This window comes from Anoplolepis gracilipes, chromosome 9 (assembly GCF_047496725.1).
Source record: "Anoplolepis gracilipes chromosome 9, ASM4749672v1, whole genome shotgun sequence".
In the NCBI taxonomy this organism is placed as follows: Eukaryota; Metazoa; Arthropoda; class Insecta; order Hymenoptera; family Formicidae; genus Anoplolepis; species Anoplolepis gracilipes.
This window is the reverse complement of record NC_132978.1, coordinates 13,312,923-13,333,496: the sequence shown is the minus strand read 5'-3', so window position 1 is coordinate 13,333,496 and position 20,574 is coordinate 13,312,923. Positions and strand designations below refer to the sequence as shown.

The following is a 20,574-nucleotide window of genomic DNA, read 5'->3' as shown; positions in this document are numbered from 1 at the left end:
ATTTCATTTCTAGCTGTCTCGAACGCTCGCCGTGAGATGACATAAACAAAGGAAATATCGGCAGCGAGGCGTGAAAATGTAAAGACTGCAACAAAGACGCAATTCGCATAACTCTATCAAGAGTGTGAAACTCTTTGGCGTCACTTGAAGGATAAAGAAAATTGAGAAGAGCTCCAACTGCAGTCATTAACCATTCAAATGGTCATTTTCAATCCGTCTTTTATGAAAGAATAAGATTTGAGCAAATATATACACACATGTATATTGTATACGCTATAAAAATTTACACGGGTGTGTGGCAATGTGTATATATGTTGCATGCCACAAGTTTGACGTGGCTGATCTACATCCCAGGAAGAGGGTCGTGCTACTCTTTGTCTCGCGCTCTCGACTTTGCTCGGCAGCCCAACTCGCTACTCGCTTGCTCGCCGAGATGCGAGAGAGAAAGAGAGCGAGCGCCTTTCTTCCTCTCCCGGGACCGAAAATAAGCTGATCCAATTCCAGCCGCGGTGGATCCTTGATTTTTCGTCGCCGCGGCCGCGACCGCTCTCTCGAATTCCGTAAGCACCAGGAGTTTTGCGGCGCGGCGCGACGCGACGCGACGCGACGCGACGCGACGCGACGCGGCGAAGCGGTCATTGTGTAATTGGCTCAGCCCGCGAGGCACGCGAGCGAGTCCGCCTCCCTCGCGCGCACGCGAAATCGGAAATGCTCGAAATAAACCCAACGCTCCTTCTCCACGCTCACTCTGACGTATCTCCCGCGTGTACAAGTATATGTATATTATATATGTATATACATACTTGCTCCTCTCTATGCGACTATATACTAAATATCCAACCGTCGCGTCGTCTAGCAAGCTTTACTATGCACGTCGTTGCTCAACTTTTATTCACCTTTATTATATATATATATATATATATATCTATGTATGTATGTATGTATGTATGTATGTATGTATGTATGTATGTATGTATGTATGTATGTATGTATGTATGTATGTATGTATGTATATCGCTATCGCATCTCTCATTCATGTGTCATTTTCACACGCAAAATTATTACGATCTGTTTATTCGCTCAATTGAATCTGCCAATTTAACGTTATGCCCGTTTGAATCAAAGTTAGCCCATTTATTTGATTATCCTTCTTCTCTCTTTCACTTTAATCGTAATATACTAATATACAGTTGTGTCATTTGCTTCCAAGAAAATTTACGTGTACTTGTTAATCCATATCGGTGTCTCTCGAGACATTAACATATTGATAAACGCGTATATCAAATTTTATATTAAAATATTATCCACATACAATATTTTAAACGTCGTATATATAAACATTGCATTTTATATTTTGTACATTTATTAATAATATAGGGAAATAATTGAATATACAATTTTCCATCAAAGCATAACAAGTCCTATCGATACTTTTCATATTAATATACAATCTCCTTTCTTAGAGAAATATATTGAAATCTCACAAACTAGATATATATATTGAAATGTCGCGAACGATCGATATATCGAAGCACAATAGCACGTCTCGTTTACACCTTGCGTAGAGTTGTTTATTACGACGTCGTAATCGGCTTCTCGATACATTGCTTTATGCGAACCTCGACGCCGGGCGTGGCCATCTCTTGCCTTCCTCGCGATAGGACACGACACCGACACCCGGGCTGGAGAACGAGTGCGCCACTTAAAATGGCGCACGGTTGCATCGGATCGTTGATACAAAGTTGTATGTCAATTATTGCGGATACGCATAGATGTGTGAGACACATCTCCGTTCCGTCAATTTCCGACGGTACGCTCGAGATTGTATTTTTCGTTAAACAGCTACACGCACTATAGGAAGCATATCTAATTTGCCGCACCATTTTTTATAAATACCCGCAATGTACAATATATATATATATATATATATATATATATATATTTTTTTTTTTTTTTTTTTTTGAAAAAATTGAAAAAATGAAAAAAATTAGGATTAGTAGGTCGACTTAATTCTCGCAATATTAAAGGTTAAAAATTTTATTTCCATGTACATTTCCAAGGGCGCAATATCAATCAATTTTAAAACGTTCAACGTTGTTTTTCTTTGTAATAAAAAAAAAAAAAAAAAAAAAAATATCCCATCAAAATTCGACGCGACACGTCCGGTGCATCTCGACTGGGAAAAGAAATACGAGAGCGAAGGGGAAACTTTAAATGACCGTTGTGTCCGAGCCGCAGCTGATCAGCTTCGGAAAAGAACTCGAGACGAACGGTGACGTCCTAGGGAACGTCTTATTACGAGAGGATAGGTGGCGAGTTATTTTCGCGAGCAGATTTTTTGACGGTGCAGTTATAAGCCAAGCCCTCGTCAAAGTTTACGAAGGCTGTTCGCTCGTTTACTCGTTGCTCGTTGCTCGCCTGTGCCTCGCTTAACGTGCCTCCTCGCTTCTCTCTTTCTCTCTCTCTCCCCCCCTCCCCCCCCTCGAATCAGCGACATAGCGACGAATCAGCGAACCCCGTTCCAATATATGTCGATCGATGGAGAATGCTTTCTTCGACTTTTCAAACATAGAATCTTTCGCGTCAATGTGTGTCGAGTTAATATCAATTTTAAAAGTGTGAAGAATACTTTAAAAATAATTTTGTAATCTTTCCGTCCTTTTCTCTCGTTATGGATAATAATCTGTGCAACATAGAAATTACAATGTCTGATATTCTATAATAATAATAATAATAATAATAATAATAATAATAATAATAATAATAATAATAATAATAATAATAATAATAATAATAATAATAATAGTTGTTGTTGCACTCAATCGATATTTGTCTACATAATTTGTTTTCCTGTAATAATTTATTCGTATAGTGACCCGGACTTTTTCCGAGAAACGAGCTCGATTCCGAAAGACGCGATTGCGCGATACATTTTCTCTAATAATAATAACTACGTCATTTTTCCGGATGTGTCGAGTCTCTCAGACGAGCGCCGCGTATTAACATGTGTTTCGCATTGCGTGTACGTTGGAAATTGTCACGACTACGCAGGAATCGACGACTACCAGGAAGCGATAAGTCAAGAAGTTTTGGCCGGTTCGCTCGGATCTCGAAGACGTTTCACCGGAAAGACGGCGGGATGACATTAACGTCTAGTGCCAAGCCCGCGTGCGGGGGACGCGCGCGCACAAATACCGAGAATAAGACCTCGACGAGCCCGGCATATTCGTCTTTCGACAAAAAGGTGCTCGCGTCTGTTTTCTTCATCATTGAAAAAAAAAAAAAAAATAAAACAAAAAGCGAAATGATTCGCGTCTCGCGTCTCTTGTTATTAACCGAGATCCGATTATATTCGTCTCCGCACTCTAATCAGTTTTGATAATCCATCTCCTTCTCCCGAACACAATACTAATTACAAAATGAGTAATTACCATTGTGGTTTCTAAATTCTTCCAAGTGTGGAATAGTCTTGCTCACACATGAATGTTTTAGTAGTCGGCTTTAAATTTCATTTCTATTTCGCTTGATAATTGATGAAAAACAAGTATATTAATATAGCTTTTTTCGAAACTGTCGGAGCAATCGGGCTCGTGTTACACGTGCGTACGTCACTGCATTCACAGCGCTGCGGATGTGTCAGATTGGTAGGAGGAGGGGTTAGAAGGGAAAAGATGTCGCGGGGCGAAGAAAGGGGGACGAGTGGGAGCGACGTGCTCGGTACGAGAACGACAGCGCGGGGGAGAGGAAGAGAACGGGAGAAAGAGAGAGAACAGAAAAGGACGTATCGAGAGTGAGAGAGAAAGAAAGAAAGAGAGAGAGAGAGGACGGGAGCGTCGGCGATACGGGCGATGATCAGACAGAGACGAGATGAATGAACGTGCGTGTTTGCGCGCGCGCGTGAGACAGAGAGAGGGAGAGCGAGAGACGGTTAACGAGAGAGAGAGAGAGAGAGAGAGAGAGAGAGAGAGAGAGAGAGAGAGAGAGAGAGTGAGAGAGAGGGAACGAAAAGTGGGCGCACGAATGAATGAACGGTGTACGACGAGGATGGAATTAATGAGTGGGATAAATATAGAACCGAGTAATGCGCCAGAACGAGATAGTTGCACGCTGTTTCTCTCACTTCCTCTTGTTTCCTCTTTCTCTGTTCTTTTCTATCCGCGCCCTCTGTCGGCTCCGGCCCCTGCATACTCGCGAACTTGCCTCGTTGCTCGTGCAGCTTGTCGTCCATACTTGCGCGATCGTAAGTCGAAACTGCAGAAACGACACGAGGGGAAAATATCTCGAGATTGATTTTCCACGTGTGTTTCTTCAAACCCGAACGAAAGATATATATACGTATATATGTATATAGGTATAGGAAAAAAAAAGCAGAGTCCCCCCCCCTCTCTCACTCTCTCTCTCTCTCTCTCTCTCTCTCTCTCTCTCTCTCTCTCTCTCTCTCTAACGAGATCTATTTAGTGGATTAAATGATTTATACTTTGTTATGTCAGAAAAGCTCCAATTTTTCGCTTTCTCTTTTAATCCTAGGACATGTGTCTACTTTAATTATGCAGTCTACAACATACCCTATTAAATTATTACGTTATATTTATATATTGTAGTGTAATTGACTCTTTTACACTCAATGTTTTAAAATGCATACGTGTGCACGTTCATTTTCGTTATTAGAGAAAATGGCGACACTATGCGACGATGAATTGGAGAAATCATATCTCGCAACGTATCGCGAAGAGATGCTCTTCGGATCTCGAAACATGTTGCTGAAACGCGAAACATTACATACGCCGCGTCGCGTCGCGTCGCGTCTCTCTCTCTCTCTCTCTCTCTCTCTCTCTCTCTCTCTCTCTCTCTCTTTTACTCTTTGATAGCGATCGATAACGCCTTTATCGATAATATTCCTTACGCTCGGGTCGAGTATTTTTACAAAGTACGTAAATGGCAACAGAGTACGGAAAAATGGGTGGTTGATTAATCGACAAAGACGACGGTGACGACGATGACGACGTCACGTAAACGACATTGCCTCGCCACTACCAGCCAACATCGTCGTCATCGTCGTCATCGTCATCATCATCATCATCATCATCGTCATCGTCATCATCATCATCATCATCATTATCATCATCATCATCATCATCATCATCATCATCATCATCATCAGCATCGCTAGTAATATTGCCATTACCACCACTCCTCATCCGTCAAACGCGATCACGCCAAACGTTGAGCCACGCCGACGGCGTGCCGTGTGACGGCGCGGTGCCGCACGGCGGTGACGACGTAGGTAATGTTTTCATTCAATCCGAAGCTTCAATGATAGCTTCCGTCCATTCATAAAAAGCTTCGTGTGCGTCGGCCGGCCGGGAACGGCGCACGTTTCAGCCACGTTATCGCCAGATGGCGACGCCGTACTATGCGCGAACAACCATCCGAGAGAGTCCCTCCCGCTTCCCACCTCTTTTCACTTTTTCTTCTCCTCGCCCCGCGTCCGACTGTCGCCATTCATGGCTTCCTTCCCACCGTCTCTCTTCCTGTTTCCCCTCCCTCCGCCCACGTTTCGTCCCGCTGCCGCGCGCGCTATATCCCTCTCCCCTCTCTCCCCCCTCCCTTTGCCCCGTCTGGCCACCGCCTTTCCAGCTCGACTCGCTAGCGACGAACCCATTGTCAGTCGTTGGTCGGCAGTTGTCGTGCGTGTTTCGTGTTTCGTGTTCATCTGTCTGTCTCGCTCTCGCTCGCGCTCGCGCTCGCATTCAGCTTCTCTTTGGTGTCCAGCTGTTGCCACGAGTTCTTTTCGAGCCTCGCCCGCGTGTCCGTTTTACGAGTATCGTCGCGCTCGAGACTTTCCCTCGCGGGAGCGATCCTATCGTGATGTTTGATCAACTACTTTTTAACAAACCTTAACATCGGTGTATGGATGTCCCTTTGATATCGGTATTTCCGAGTAGCACGGTAGCGGTTTGAAATTGATATATTTTTCTGCGCCTGTGATATTCACACGAGAGGGCAAGAGAAAGACGAAGAATAAGAGTGCGGCAAGAGAGTGGAATGAACGAATGTGAGGGACGAAAGTGCGAGTAGCGGATCTCTCGCGCTCCCCCGTCGCTGTCGGAGAGCTCGTGGATTCCTTCACTCGGCGGATCTCTCTCTTTCTCTCTCTCTCTCTCTCTCTCTCTCTCTCTTTCTCGAGAACGACGGCGCGCTAGTCTCTTCGATGCCGTCGCCGTGCCAAGTCGAGAGAGAATGCGGATTCGACTGTCGCTACGTAACGGTAGCCCGAATCCTTGTCGACGACGACTGCTCGACGAGCTCCACGATCACGGGAACGTTTTTTCGCGAGTGTCCTCGGGATCGTTTTCGCCGTCCTGCGAATTGTGCTCGCGTGTGAAAGTGCGTTCCGCTGGTCCCGCCAAACTTGGTCGGCCACGGCGGAATCCACGTTCTTTTCTGGCCGCCCGCTAGTCCTATGAATTTTCAGTAAGTTTCTGCTCTTCTATTCTATTTTCTTTCCTTGACATTTATATTATTATAAACAACTTGCAGGCTTCATAATAATAGATAATAATAGATCCTATTGACAGATGTCAAAATAATATTTATATCGTTTCTTTCATATGTATTTGCAGTTGGATTGCTCACTTGCTCAGAGACAAGACAATCGCAGAAAATTGACATTCCTTTTTAAATTTAATTTTTATACAATCTCGTAAAAAATTTAAGATTTAATTTTTTTTCTCTGTTTCTTAGCGATTGGAAAAAAATAATGATTTATAAAAAAATGTTGGTTAGCAATTGAAAAAAACTCTCTCTTCCATCTATATATTATTATATAAATTCAAAACTGCCGCAGTGTGTTAATGATGGTTGTTTGTCAACTCTATTTTAATTAATATACATTTGACAAAATTTAGCGCAACACTCACAATTGAGATTTGTCAATTTTATTAGAACCTTTTCAAGATTTCCGAGCTACGAATAAGATAAACCTTTTTTTCTCACAATCCAATTCGTTATCGTTATTTGTAGACCGGATGTAGATCCACTAATATCAAAGCTGTAAGTGTAAAATTCACAGTAATTACTGAAATCAGTAGAACGTCAGTTGGTTAATTAGCTGATTTATCTTTTTCTTTTTCTTCACAATATGTTTAGAATTTTGATAATAGAGCCATAAATTTTTTAAGTTAATTGTAAATGTCAACTAGGCGATTTTAAATCGCAGACTTGGTTACGTCATGTATAATAATGCGTAGAGGAGAGATTTATATATGTGGCTTTAAGTAAATGATTAAAAATTAAATAAAGCAGGTTTCAACATTAATTAACGTTAATACGCTCGTTAGTGGAGTTTACATATATAAATCTTCGCACGGTCAAAGTGTTGTGCTTTCAGACACGACGAATGCCAGAACGAAAAATTACCTCGACCCTGATTATAACCTGATTACACACCGCTCCCGTATCTCGTATGCCATGTATATAAGCGCTAAATAAAAAATAATAATAAGTAATCGGCGAATTTCACGGCGGATTCCACGAGCGATATATCCCTCGCATGAATTTTTTACACGTAATCGTGAGATTGAGCGCTATCGTCGCGCGTAAACTCGTTAACGGATCATGCTACGTATGAAACACCCGCGGGGGAAACAGATAACAGGAGAGGAAGAACGCGCATCCGGTCTTATCGCGCTCGTTTCCGAACGGAATTAAAGGCCAACTATATTAAACGTCGGAGATTCATGAGTTTGTGTATCAAAGAAGCTTTATGTTTTAGCGTTGGCTAATCACGACAGGCTCGAGTATACGTGTATTCGTATATATAAGATGTCGTTGTAAATCAAAAAAAAATTATATGTAATATAAAATAAATAGTCTTGAAAACACATGCATTTTAAGTAGAGATTGCACTTGGAATTTTTTGAATATAAATTTTTGAAAATCCATTTACAAATCTTATAAAGTTTATTTTTTTTTTTTTTTTTCATTAAAATCCACGATCGATCAATAATATTTGCAACAATTTGACAAAATTTTAGACAACAGGGTGCTTTATGCAAATTATAATTAATTTAGCTTTTTTAATACGTATATTTTTTTAAACGCACAATTTTTCCGACTTGATAAAATCGACAATGTTATATTTACACTAATAAAAGATTCTATTTTATGTATATGTGTATATTATTAATAGAATCTCAATCTCATATTATATAAGCTAATACATATAAGATTCTATTCTGCTCGAAACTGGATAATTTATCGTGCCTCTCTCGGAATATTTGCAAAAATTTTGTGATAATGTTGATTCATATGAATTATTATGGTTCACGGTCGAAGACGTTTCGTAAATATTCCGAAATTCTTTCTTCTTATCGGTGTGTATAATCAAAACTTGTTAGCGCGGCGATTTTCGTTGGTCGTACGTATCTAGACCGCAGAGGAAACTGATATCGAAGGAAGAACTTATCCGCGGTCTTATCGTTGACGTTTCCGACTAGCATTAAAAACTGTTTATGCGTCGCGCGATGGTGCCAACCCGTGCATTCGTCTATCACGCTTTTTGCTTCGCTCGTTCGATTTAAAATTAGGAAATGTGATGCTTGTGCTTCATGAATATACCAACTATAAATATAACATTCAAATATAAATATTCAAGTTTACACGTTTGCAAAATTATTTTCGCATATGCAGTTTATTGTTACCGACTTTTTTGCAGTTATAAATTAATTATAGTTGATTGTCTACATTATTAAAAAAAATATGTACACAATGCATATATAAATTGATAAATAGAAAATCTATCAACAAAAACATATAAAAAAATTCTAAAAAATAGGGATATTTTTCTCCAAAAACTATAGGCAATTATGCAAAACGTTAAAAGTTTCAGGCTCAAAAAAAGCTGTAAAGCGGCTTTTTTTTTTTGCACGCAATTAGTGACTCGATAAAGGTGCGCGCTCGTATGAGTGTGAGTGTGGGTACGCGGATGCGTATATCGTACAATCATCGCGCCGTCATCGATTCATTTATCGGATATTTTCTACGAACTCCTTTCATTTTACGCATGGCGCGATTGATTCAATATTCATTTAATCATTACCGGGAAAATCCGCAAAGTTGGTATATCTGCGATGAAATAACTCGGATATTGCCGCGAATTGAAATATTGCTGCAGGAAAGAATTATGATCGGATATATGAAAATGCGTATACCATCTTTCAAATTGCTGAAACGTTTTCTAAAATTTTTAGCTAAATATGAAATATTGCAAAATATGTATATTTTATTTCTTAATATATATATATATATATATATATATAAATTCTTCCATTTCTTTTTTAACTTTTTTTCAAGATAATCGATTTATAAAATATATATATATATATATATATATATATATATATATATATATATATATATATATATGGTTTAATCGCGCGAATAAAATTTTATAAATCGATTATCTTGAAAAAAAGTTAAAAAAGAAATGGAAGAATTTATAAAATTAGCAGAAATCGCGTGTGGAAAGCACACGTGCGTTATCAGAATGTTCAAACTTATATTCAACTAATATATAGTATAGTATATTTCTATAAACAATCGTTATATAATGTACAATATTTACGATTAAAGAATATTATTCGCGATTGCAGTTGAAGCATCAATGGAGATTTTTGAGAACGTTTCGATTAGAGTAGAAAATGATAATCGCAGTTGAGAAGCAAGTGATCCGGTAGTCCGGTAGTCCGGTAGTCCGGTAGTCCGGTAGTTGTACATATACACTCGTACATATACACGTTGTACGTTGTACGGTCGAAGCTCACCGGCCGCTCGTCGGCTCGTCGGCTCGTCGGCTCGCTCGCGAAACGTTCTCGTCTTATCTGCGTGGTACGGACGGCGGACTGCGGACGGCCGCGGCCGGCGCGGAGCGGCTAAAAGCTTTGACCTATGGCAGTCGGTCGACGATAGCCGGCCCGCGCATTCCACTCCGAGCGCACCCTTTCTCAATGGCCCGCCTGTTTCTCGATTCTCGACGCCGCTCCGCTCCGCTCTGCTCCGCGCCGCTTCACTCCGCAACAAGCGAGATCCGCTATTGCCGTATACATATAACGCTCGAATAATAGTTCCTCACAGAGTAAGCCGGACTTTTCACCAGAGATTCAATATAAAAGGCATTTACAATGATTTATGTACGATTAATCGTACGTGAAGCGCGTGTAATGTATTTTTAATGAATTAAATCTGCGGAAAGCTCTTTCTCGCACGAGTTTCGCTCGTGAAAAGTAGTTGATTTTTTTTTTTTTTTTTTTTTTTTTTTTTTTTAAGGAAAAACGTACCCTCTCGAGTATGCTCGAGTATCGTTGTCGTACGCAGCGACACCGATACTCACACGCATATTGTAAATGAAATGTTAAATCCGATTGGAGAGATATGGGTGCTCCGAGATTTCAAGTAGGATCGATACGATCGCGTCGAGGCCTTGTAGCGCGCACTTATACCAGGGATACGACGAAGCAGAGCGGCTGATAACAGCCAAAGTAAAGGAAACTCGTATCCACGATTAATGATCTCGCGATATACACACGATATATACGACGATTCTCGGAAGACAAACTTGATAATTCGACGCGACTTGAACGTTGAACGCGCCAAGAGAGTCTTAGATCTATTCTTCAATTATATAGCTCCGGCGCGGCGCGGCGCGGCGTTCAGGTGAAGGCGCCAAGGTGTATAATCAATGGCAACAACACAACATTTCGAATGCAGGTTCGAATGCGCGTAACGTACGTAACACGGGAGTGGCTCTCTCTCCCGTGTAGAGTAGAAGAATTTGCTCTCGGAAATTAACGCCTTCTCGACTCTCTTTCCAGCTCCGGAATTCTCAATTTTCTCACCTTCGCTCTTCCAAGTCCTCTTTCTAAATTCTCACAATCAGTTGTCACCTTATTTTTCAATGTCGTTAATAGCGTAAGATTCTGATTGAAAAATGTAAAAATAAAATACTCGGGATATTATCCGTATATATAAAAGCAACGCCCTCGTGCGCTCGTTGCCGAGGGCGCGATCGGCCGCGCTCTCCAACCAGACTCTCCTGGTTCTTTTATACCGTGGGCGCTACGCGAGTGGGTTGGTGACCACCGAATCGAGAACTTTGCGGCCCACTCGTACCGCGTTCGCCCACGTGGAAACCAAACCTTTCTTAGCGTAGGTAGGTGCTGACCCGACGACGCCTCGCTGTACCTTGTCGTCGTTAACTCAGTCACGCATTCCTCAGATTTCTTTGCTTTTCAGAAACTTATCAGGCACCATTTAAAACTATAGGATTATTTTGTTTCGAGCAACATAGATTAAATTCTACCTGCTACATTATGTGTGTGTGTGTGTGTGTGTGTGTGTGTGTGTGTGTGTGTGTGTATATGTGTGCCTTAAATTATCTTTTGTTAAAGATATTTCATTCACCTGTCTTTTGGAGAAATATTTAATGAAAGGAAAATTTATTTAAGACAAACGATTGATATGTCGCGCAGTGATCAAGTTACCGATATATGTATAGTTGAAAAATGATTTCTTCAAATGTGGCTTCTCTAGAATTTTGAAGAAATATTTGTATATAACATGACATAACATTCTTGGTCGCAATGATTTCAGGTGGGGATGAAGCGCGTGTCGCGAGGGCGAGAGGAAGCGGACGCGGAGCATTACCGAGCCCCATCCTCGCTAATGGAACGTCCTCGTCGAGAGTGTCACCACCTCGCGCGGGCTGGGCAGTGCGGATTACCGAGGCGACACTTACTCCAACGTCAAGTCAGAGTCCATCGGTTCCATATATACCGTCGACGGCTGTCGAACGATGGGCTAGCGAGCGGACGCCACCGATTTGGACGGGTCGTACCACATCGTCGTTATCACCATCGTTGTCAGCAGCAGCAGCAGCAGCAGCAGCAGCAACAGCAACAGCAGCAGCAGCAGCAGCAGCAGCAGCAGCAGCAGCAGCAGGAGCAGGAGCAGGAGCAACGATATCAAACGCACAAGAAGGATCGTTCTTCGCAGCGAATCGAGGAGCAGCCAGGGGACCAGTTAGCGCAGCTGGTATCCGTCTCGAGCATCGTTGGATCGAGGAGAGGAAGGAGTTGGAGGCGACGAAGAAGGTGGAGCATCAGCATCGGCAACAGCAGCAGTGTCAGGATTATCGGCGGCAGCGTCACTTGGAGACGCCAGCGGCGCATAACCCAGGAGCAGCAGGTCATCTTGAATTGAGCGGTCGGCCGATGTCGCGTAATAATGCGATACCGCCGCTTTCGCGGCCTCCTTCCTCGCGAACGAACATTGCCGCGGGCGCGGCTGTCGGCGGTTTCGCCGTCGACAATGACGATTGTATCGGTAGTGTTGTCGGCGAGGACGCGGAATCGCGGCTCGTCTCCGCCGAGGTTTCTCGCGTGCATGATCATAGTCGACCGTTCCCGCCGCCGCGATTGCCGCTCGTGCATGCGGTAACGTCGGTACCGTCCGTGCCACCACCGCCACCTCCACCGCCTCCGCCAGTGTCGGATAACGTAACGACAATGTCGACGACGACGACGACGATGACGACGACGACGTCGACGACGACGACGACGACGACGACGACGACGACGACGTCGACGACGTCGTCGTCGGCTCCCGAGACGCCATCGTCCCAGGTAACGGTACCTTTCACCATGCCTGTGACACCGCTATCGAGTTCCTTCCGGAGCAGGCCGTCGTCCTTGCGTCGTCCGCAGAACGTCGAGTCACCGCCGCCGGACGACACAAATTCCAGAAGTCTGCTGTCGCCGTCGTCTACGGATACGACGACGACGACGGCGACAATCGCCCAGTTGTCACCCAGAAGTCCCGTCTTTGGCGAAGTGAGCCTCGCTACGCCGCGACCGGACGGCGAGAGGACCATCAACGAGTACGTCGAGGCGCCGTTCAAGCATTCGCGCTGCAATCAAGAACGACGTCTCGACGCTGACAGCAAGGCCGTCGGCGATTGTCCCAAGAGCGAGAGGAGGCATCATCGTCATCATCACCATCACCATCACCACCACCATCATCATCATCATAACAATCATTATCGGGGTCACGAAGATGCCACGGTAGTACCGACTCATCGAACGCGCGGTCGCGCGAGGAATCAGGGCTCGCGTCCCACGACGACCGGCGCCTCTGTCGCCACGTCAACAGCGAATACGACGGGAGAGAACATCATTTCCAAGCAGCCAGTGTCCTTTACCAAGGAGCCAGCCAATGCTCTCGGCGGAAGGACTTACGATCCGGCCGGACTTTCCATCATTTGCGACTTTTGCGGTAAATGTCGATGCGAGTCGTGCCGGGAGCCACCCCCGCTGCCCAGCAAGTGGCTCTGCGACAATACATGTCTGTGTTCGGCCGAAACGGTTTTGGACTACGCGTCCTGCCTATGCTGCGTCAAAGGTCTCTTCTATCATTGCGTGGACGGCGGCAGCGGCGGTGGCGTCGCCAGCAGTACGGACGACGAGATCACGATGAGTTGCGCGGATGATCCGTGTTCCTGTACCGGTAACCGCAAAGCGTCCAGATGGGCGTGCTTAAGCTTCCTCACGTTCTTGATGCCTTGTCTGTTATGCTATTGGCCTTTGAAAGGCTGCGTTACTCTTTGCGAGTCGTGCTACGCGCGTCACGCCGCGCAAGGCTGTCGATGTAACCCGAGCGCGATTGGCGGTACCGGAGGCAGGCATCATCCCATCACGAGCGACATCGGTGACTCGAGGGACCCGGAGAAGAGGCTGCTGGATCCGGTCACACCGGAGCTTTGAGCGGAAATTTTCAGAGACACGACACGCCACGTGTCTCGTACGTTATCTCTGTGTGACTGAAAGAAGCCAAGATGATTGGACTACAGAAATACAGGATGTCTATCCTACTGACCGACGCGACCGCACGTATGAGTGCTAGCGGCGGGAGGGCAAGTGAATTGCATCAAGTACAAGAGCTGCATTTAAATCGAGAACGATATCGAATTTTGACAAACTTGTTGTACGTTTAACGCGTCGCGAATGTCTTTATTTATTATTCTTCCATGAACGAACAGTGCGCGCGTGCACGTGTTGTATGTTTCTACATGCGCGAAAGAGAGAAAGAATGAGAGAGTTGATGTCAAGAGTGTATGTCAAAACCAGTGAATGCCTGTACGTGCGCGTTTATGCGTTTGTGCGTTTGTGCGTTTGTATGCGCCTTGTGAACGATAGAGAAAAATCAAGTGTACGCGAGCTAGCGTATCGTCCAGACATACCACTTATGCATAGATAACTCTATAATATAATGAATTATACGCATTGTACCATGCGCCGAGCAAAATTGAACGAACGGTAATATATCGGGGTCTGGGGCAAGGGGGGAGGGGGGATTACATACACAAAGTAAATAAAAAAAGGTAACAAATTTATACTTATATATATATATATATTTATATATATATATATATATATATATATATATATAATATATAAATATAAATATATAATATATAATTATATATATAGAAATGTATATTGTATATTACGTTTGTATAAAGAACAAACTTTTCTACGGTTAATTTATTTGCGGCTGTAACGCTAAGTGTATGGTTCATGATGAAGAGGCGATTGATAGAATTGGGAAGGAGGAGAGGGGGAAGCGTAAAAGCGTAATTGTATATCAATAACATGCATGGACCAATATGGCCGTTGAATGAAATCCGCTAATATGATAAAAGTTTTCTGATAATAAAGGGGAAATTATAAAACGGAAAAGAAAAGAGAGAGAGAGAGAGAGAGAGAGAGAGAAAAAGAGAATGGGAAATTAAATTACATCAAGTTTTTGACAAGTAATAACATTGAGAACGCGTATTATAAAAAAGCTATATTGGTTTAGATTAAATGATGTCGGGGCAGTTGTACGAAAATGTTTCTCTCAAGAAACATCAGGAAGGGAGAGGAACGGGGAAGGAGGGGGTGAGACGGAAAATAGCGAAGACGCGCGCGCATGGATTGTCGCGAGAGGAGTCTCGCGTTTTCATTTCGTTGATATTTTCTCTAGTATTATCTAGTCCTGCGAGCATTTTTTTTCCTCAGCGTTTGTCTTTTAGGCCACGGGCTACACACACGCACACAAATACACACGTACATACACACGCGGGAGTGGAATCGCGAGAAAGAGGAAGCCGCCGCCCCCTTTCCCTCCTTTCGTCTACCGGTGATTTCGCTCGCTATAAATATAGACTCAAGATCGGTAACGTGTCGCAGACGAACTCTCATTCGCTTTTCTCAGACAAATCGCAAACTCTATTCTCTCTCTCTCTCTCTTTCTTTCTCTCTCTCTCTCTCTCTTTCTCTCTCTCTCTCTCTTTCTCTCTTTCGTGAGACATCAAGTAGCGGCAAATGCGTACGACTGATAGGCGCGGTTTAACACTAGAACCGCTATCAAGTTTTAACATACCAAAAGTGACACGTTTATAACTCCTTTTGCAGGTACAAAGGCATGAAATTTTTATCAAAAGATTATATTTCGACGTGCTAGTTTTTTGACGGTTCCTCGCGGAGGCTCTCAGTCAGTGTTCTAGTGTTAAACACCATTTATGGCAATTTTGCTCCATTAAAATTCATCCGCGCTAGATTTGATGGAAAAAACATTCAAGTACGATAACTAGCTTTTTCTCTTTCAGAGCGATATTCCTCAGAAGCAGAGTATCCTCGCGCGGATCGGAAAAGAAACGATCGATCGAAACGGGAGTCGCATGACTCGCGCGGTTTTAGCATTTCAGCGCGAGGCGTGGGCGAATGATGTGTGCGAATGTACGATGATCGAGTGTAACTGGGCTGGGATTGCACGGGTAAATAATCGCGAGTGGACGAAGACGAATCGAGAACGGCTCATGCGAGAGAGGAAACACACGATACTGCAAACGTCTGCGTCATTGCACGATCTTGATATTTAGAGCGCAACGTTTCTTCTTCCTCGCGGAAAAATAATTCGGAGAGAGTAATCGGAATATATTGAAACTTGTATTTCGCAGGAAAATTATTCCAATTACATCATTTTTCATTTTTTCCGTCATTTCTGCTTTCGTTCGCTTGCTTTGAATTTTTCCAGACAAGTTTTTGCTTCCGAGAACAGATATTGCAATTTGTCGAAAAATGTAAAAGGAATCGCGAGAGGAAAATAGTTTGACGTTATCTGGAAGAAGAAACGATGCGAAACGCAAATACGATTGGTGCGTGTGTGGATTAACATGGCCGATAGAACTTTCGGAATTTGTTTGCGAGCGTGATTTTTATCCCGCGAGAGATGGCATTTCTCTTTTCCAACTCTTTTTCCCGATGACTCGCTCCACTCTTCTTGCGAAGGGCGGACATTGAGACAACGGGAATAAGAAGCGATCGGAGAAGGTACAAGGATAAGACGAAAAGAGTGTTATAGTGCCTCGGGGTGAGAATGACTAAATGATTCGGTATGAAAAAACGTAACGAGTTTTTTCTTTTTTTTTTTTTCATGTAAGACGAATGCGACGAGAAGAGAGTATAACGAGAAAACACCAAACTGTTGAATATATTAAAGCGAGACGAGCTTCTGTCCTTTCGCGAGTCACAAATCCTTGACGATTATATGGTTCTTCTAACGATTGCACGCGCATTTCGAAAAGTGTTTTTATCATAATACAAGCGAACATTCTTATTTGGCTGCCAAAAGACATCCAAACGAATCTTTCAACTATGGTTTAATACTCTTTCTGGTTCTAATTTAATCTAGATACTAGAAATGAGATCTCCACACTGTGTACAATAAATATACAGCGACGTGATATATATTTTATTTCGTGCGCTTTGATTTTTAATGCGTGTAAAAATGGTAAAATCGACGAGATTTATTCTCCACTTGAATCGAAATCGCGATTTGTAGACATTCGCCGAAGACAACAATGCGATTGCACACCGATCGACTAGTGAAGGCGCGAAAGGACACGAAGGCGTGAATGGAACGCGAGTGTACGTATATGTCGAATGTATGTATATGTCGAGTGTATGCGTGTGTGTGCGTGTGTGTGTGTGTGTGTGTGTGTGTGTGTAGGTGTTTGTATGCGCGCATGCGGGTGCGTCTCAAGCGAGAGAAAACAAGTTTTTATTCATATTAAGTCTATACGATCTGTATATGTCTTGTAAATATATATATATACATATATATACATATATATATATACATGCATAGACTATGTATATACTTGTGTATTTATACATTCAACCAATCACACAATTCTCCTGTATATATATCGATTCTAATCGTAATTTATCTAAATTTATCTAAATTTTCTACTCCACTTCCCTCCCTCCCCCCATCCCCACGCGTCCGCAAGATAGTCCGAGATAACCATCCGTTCTAACTTTTGGCTGGAGGGAGGGGGGAATAAAGAGAAGGATACGTGTAAATAAATAATCTCTCTTCTGTGTCTGTGTAAAGCTCAAAGGTGTGTTAATTTTAATCATGTTTTATATCATTGTATTATTGACTTTTTGATTCAATCGTTTATTTGTATTCAGATATACATATCACGAAACTGAACGGTCAGCTTGACAATCTCGACATCTTACAGATGGAGAACGGTAACTTGAAGCGCGATCGACGAAATATAAAACGAGAATTCATCATCTTGCGTAGATCGAATCTCGTTTTTCTTTTCTTTAGCCTCGATTGCGTGTATTGCGTCCAGAAGAGAGCGTATTTTTTTTTTTTTTTCTTTCGAATTTAGTCCTTCCGACTACCGAGAGAGCACCGAGCGGTTTGCAACCGCTTCTGCTCGCGAGCGTGTTTGCTTTGCAGCCGATCTCTCGAAGGCGATCGTTACTCGAAAGGAGAGGAGAGGAGAGGAGAGGAGAGGAGAGGAGAGGTCCCGGATCATCATTAGCGGGCAATTGAATGCATCGCGGCGCGCGGCGAAGGAAGCGGACGGATGTGAGTCCGTTAGCTCGCGGGACGTGCAACTCTGCCTCTCCGTCTCTCATTCTCGTTGCAGCCTCGCAATAACCTGCAGTTTTCTCAATATAAAATCTGAGATAGCGGTTTGCAAGTGTTAACGGCGTCAGATTGCAGTACTACACACTCGTAATTAATAATTATCCTACACACGCGAAACAAATCTGAAATAAGTCATCTGTTGATATAGGATTGTTTTTACTGTCGAGCAAATAATGGATCAATTTTTTTGCTCAAGAATTATGATAGATATTTTTTTTTTAACGACCTTTTTATTGTCGATATTAAATTTATGTGTAAACGCAAAGTCTAGGTAAAACCAACTGAAGAATATATCGCTTTTTTTTTTTTTTTTTTTGTCATTACTCATTTTCATCAACGTCATTTTTTACAAAAGTTGACAGTAGGAGAGATACTATTCATAAGGAGAAGCCAAAAATGTATCGTATAATAATATTCTTCTCGATTGGCGACCCCATATGGATCCTACGTTCGAAATTCGAATCGACCGACAAACATCGACTTCCTTCAGTCGACGAATTCGTTAACGAAAGTCGGAAAGCAGCCGTCCATCTGTTTCTCTCGTTCGTGAACGATTTGCGACGCCGCGTGTTAATCGAAAAGAGGGAGAAAGAGAGGAAGGGGGCGTGGAGAAGTCCGGACGAGGAGCCGAAAATAAGAAGAGAGCAAAGTAGTCGGCTGGTCCAGTGGTGTCATGTGACCGGAAGTGGCATTCCTTCTTCGCCTCCCTGCCGCCGTCTTCCACGAAACCTCGAGGAGCCAGTACCAGGTCTCCCTCTTCCATCTCTTCTCCCCTCCTCCTCATCCCTCGCCGTGCTCTGTTACTTATCCCTTCCTCCACGCTCGAACGAACGCAGCAACAACGGAAGATTGCCCTCTCTTAGCGACTCGTTAAGCATGTCAAAAGAGACATCGGGGTATCGCGAGGGACGTCGACAATGGATTTCCGCGTTTAAAGCGCGCGCGCGCGCGCGCAATGCGTGGAAATCATACGGGTGGATCACCCTCTCTTTTCTTGCGTGTTCTAATTGACAAGTTCAAATCAAATATGAGAGTGCAGTCAATAATAAGTTTTCTTTCAGTCGCCCTATATTACTATATACTTTGATGAGTCGGAAGAAAAATTGTAAAAAATACATAAATGTAGCTAAAGTGACAAAATTTTTAAAAAAATGCGCGATATTTTTTATTATATTCTCCTGTATTTTTTTCGCGTTATATAACAATGAAACAAGTATTTTTATTCGAATCGAATTGAGGAAGACGGAAGAAAATATAAAATATAAATAAAGCCTAACTCCATCTCTTCAAAAGAAAATAAAAAAAAAAAAGAAAAAGTTTAAATTTAAATATCATTTTCTGTGACTCGAAATTGAAATCTTATATCTACATATATAAGATGTTTTTTTAGTCGTTAAAATGCAGGTTCGATCTAGTTCTAAGGTATTGAAATAGGAAGCCACACAGCAAGTGTGACATAACGTTTCCGCTTCGGATCATCATCAAATAACATTGATATTGAAATACCGAAATAAAATCCGTGCAAATCGATATAAAATTTCGCTTCCTTTCAAATCACCGAGAATGACATTTTAGATGGTCTCATATTGAGATATCGAAGGTAAATACCGCGATATAATGTACTCATTCTTTCATTTCTAAACGTCATCGAATAAATGATAACGGTTGTCAATTTTCACTTTTTTTCGAAACAAATTGCAGGACAAAAATAATCGTTCTCATTTGGAGATACCAAAGGACGCGAAATGAACGATGTGCCGGGGCCGTGCACCTTGTTCCCACTATTCAAAGGTCGCTGTGTGCCACCGCGGCCACACCACTGTCACGGACAAAGACCTTCGACGAGTCCGGCTCTCCGACGCGGATGTCATCCGCGGTGACAGCGATGGCGACGGCAACGGTGACGGTGACGGTGACGGTGATGATGATGATGACGATGACGATGACGATGACGATGACGATGACGATGACGATGACGATGACGATGACGATGACGATGACGATGACGGTGACGGTGACGGTGACGGTGGCGGTGGCGGTGGCGCGTCGAGCGAGTGGACACGAGCCTAATTTTAGGGATCCGCGCGCTGCGTCCGAAGAGAGGAAGAAGGCCAGGAGCTGCGACGGCCAAGTGGAAAGAAGGAGACGTTTTTCTCGAGCGGACGAGAGAAAGAGAGAGAGAGAGAGAGAGAGAGAGAGAGAGAAGAAACTCGCGCACACGGTCGACGGTCGACGTCAGCGCGTGATGTTTTCGCGACGGAGCCGGCCGCGCAAGTGTTCTATATTAAACTCCGGGCGGACGCGCGGGCAGACCTATTGCGCGAAACGGACGCTCTGATATTTTCGTTGCATCGCGCGAGTAACTGCTTCCGGTCGAGTTTGTTCTCTGTCTTTCAATCGAGTCCCCTCTCTCTTTTTCTCTCCTCCTCTATTTTTTTAGGTCTCTTTCTACGCCATTCTCACCACCAACTCGTCGTCGCTCCGTCTCTCTTCTTTCTTTCCTCCCTCTTCTCTCTGATTCTATCC

The 20,574-nt window shown here is 43.2% G+C and overlaps 1 protein-coding gene across 1 annotated transcript in view; it reads left to right on the top strand.

The window, feature by feature from the left end:
* Sty (sprouty signaling antagonist) overlaps positions 1-14,397 on the top strand; it is a gene marked incomplete at its 5' end in the record, with an annotated part of 28,712 nt that extends 14,315 nt beyond the window's left edge. Inside the window, one exon of the mRNA XM_072899719.1 lies at positions 11,650-14,397. Coding sequence (XP_072755820.1) covers positions 11,650-13,817 — 2,168 coding nt within the window. The remainder of the gene's footprint in view (positions 1-11,649) is intronic.
* Positions 14,398-20,574: the final 6,177 nt, after the last annotated feature.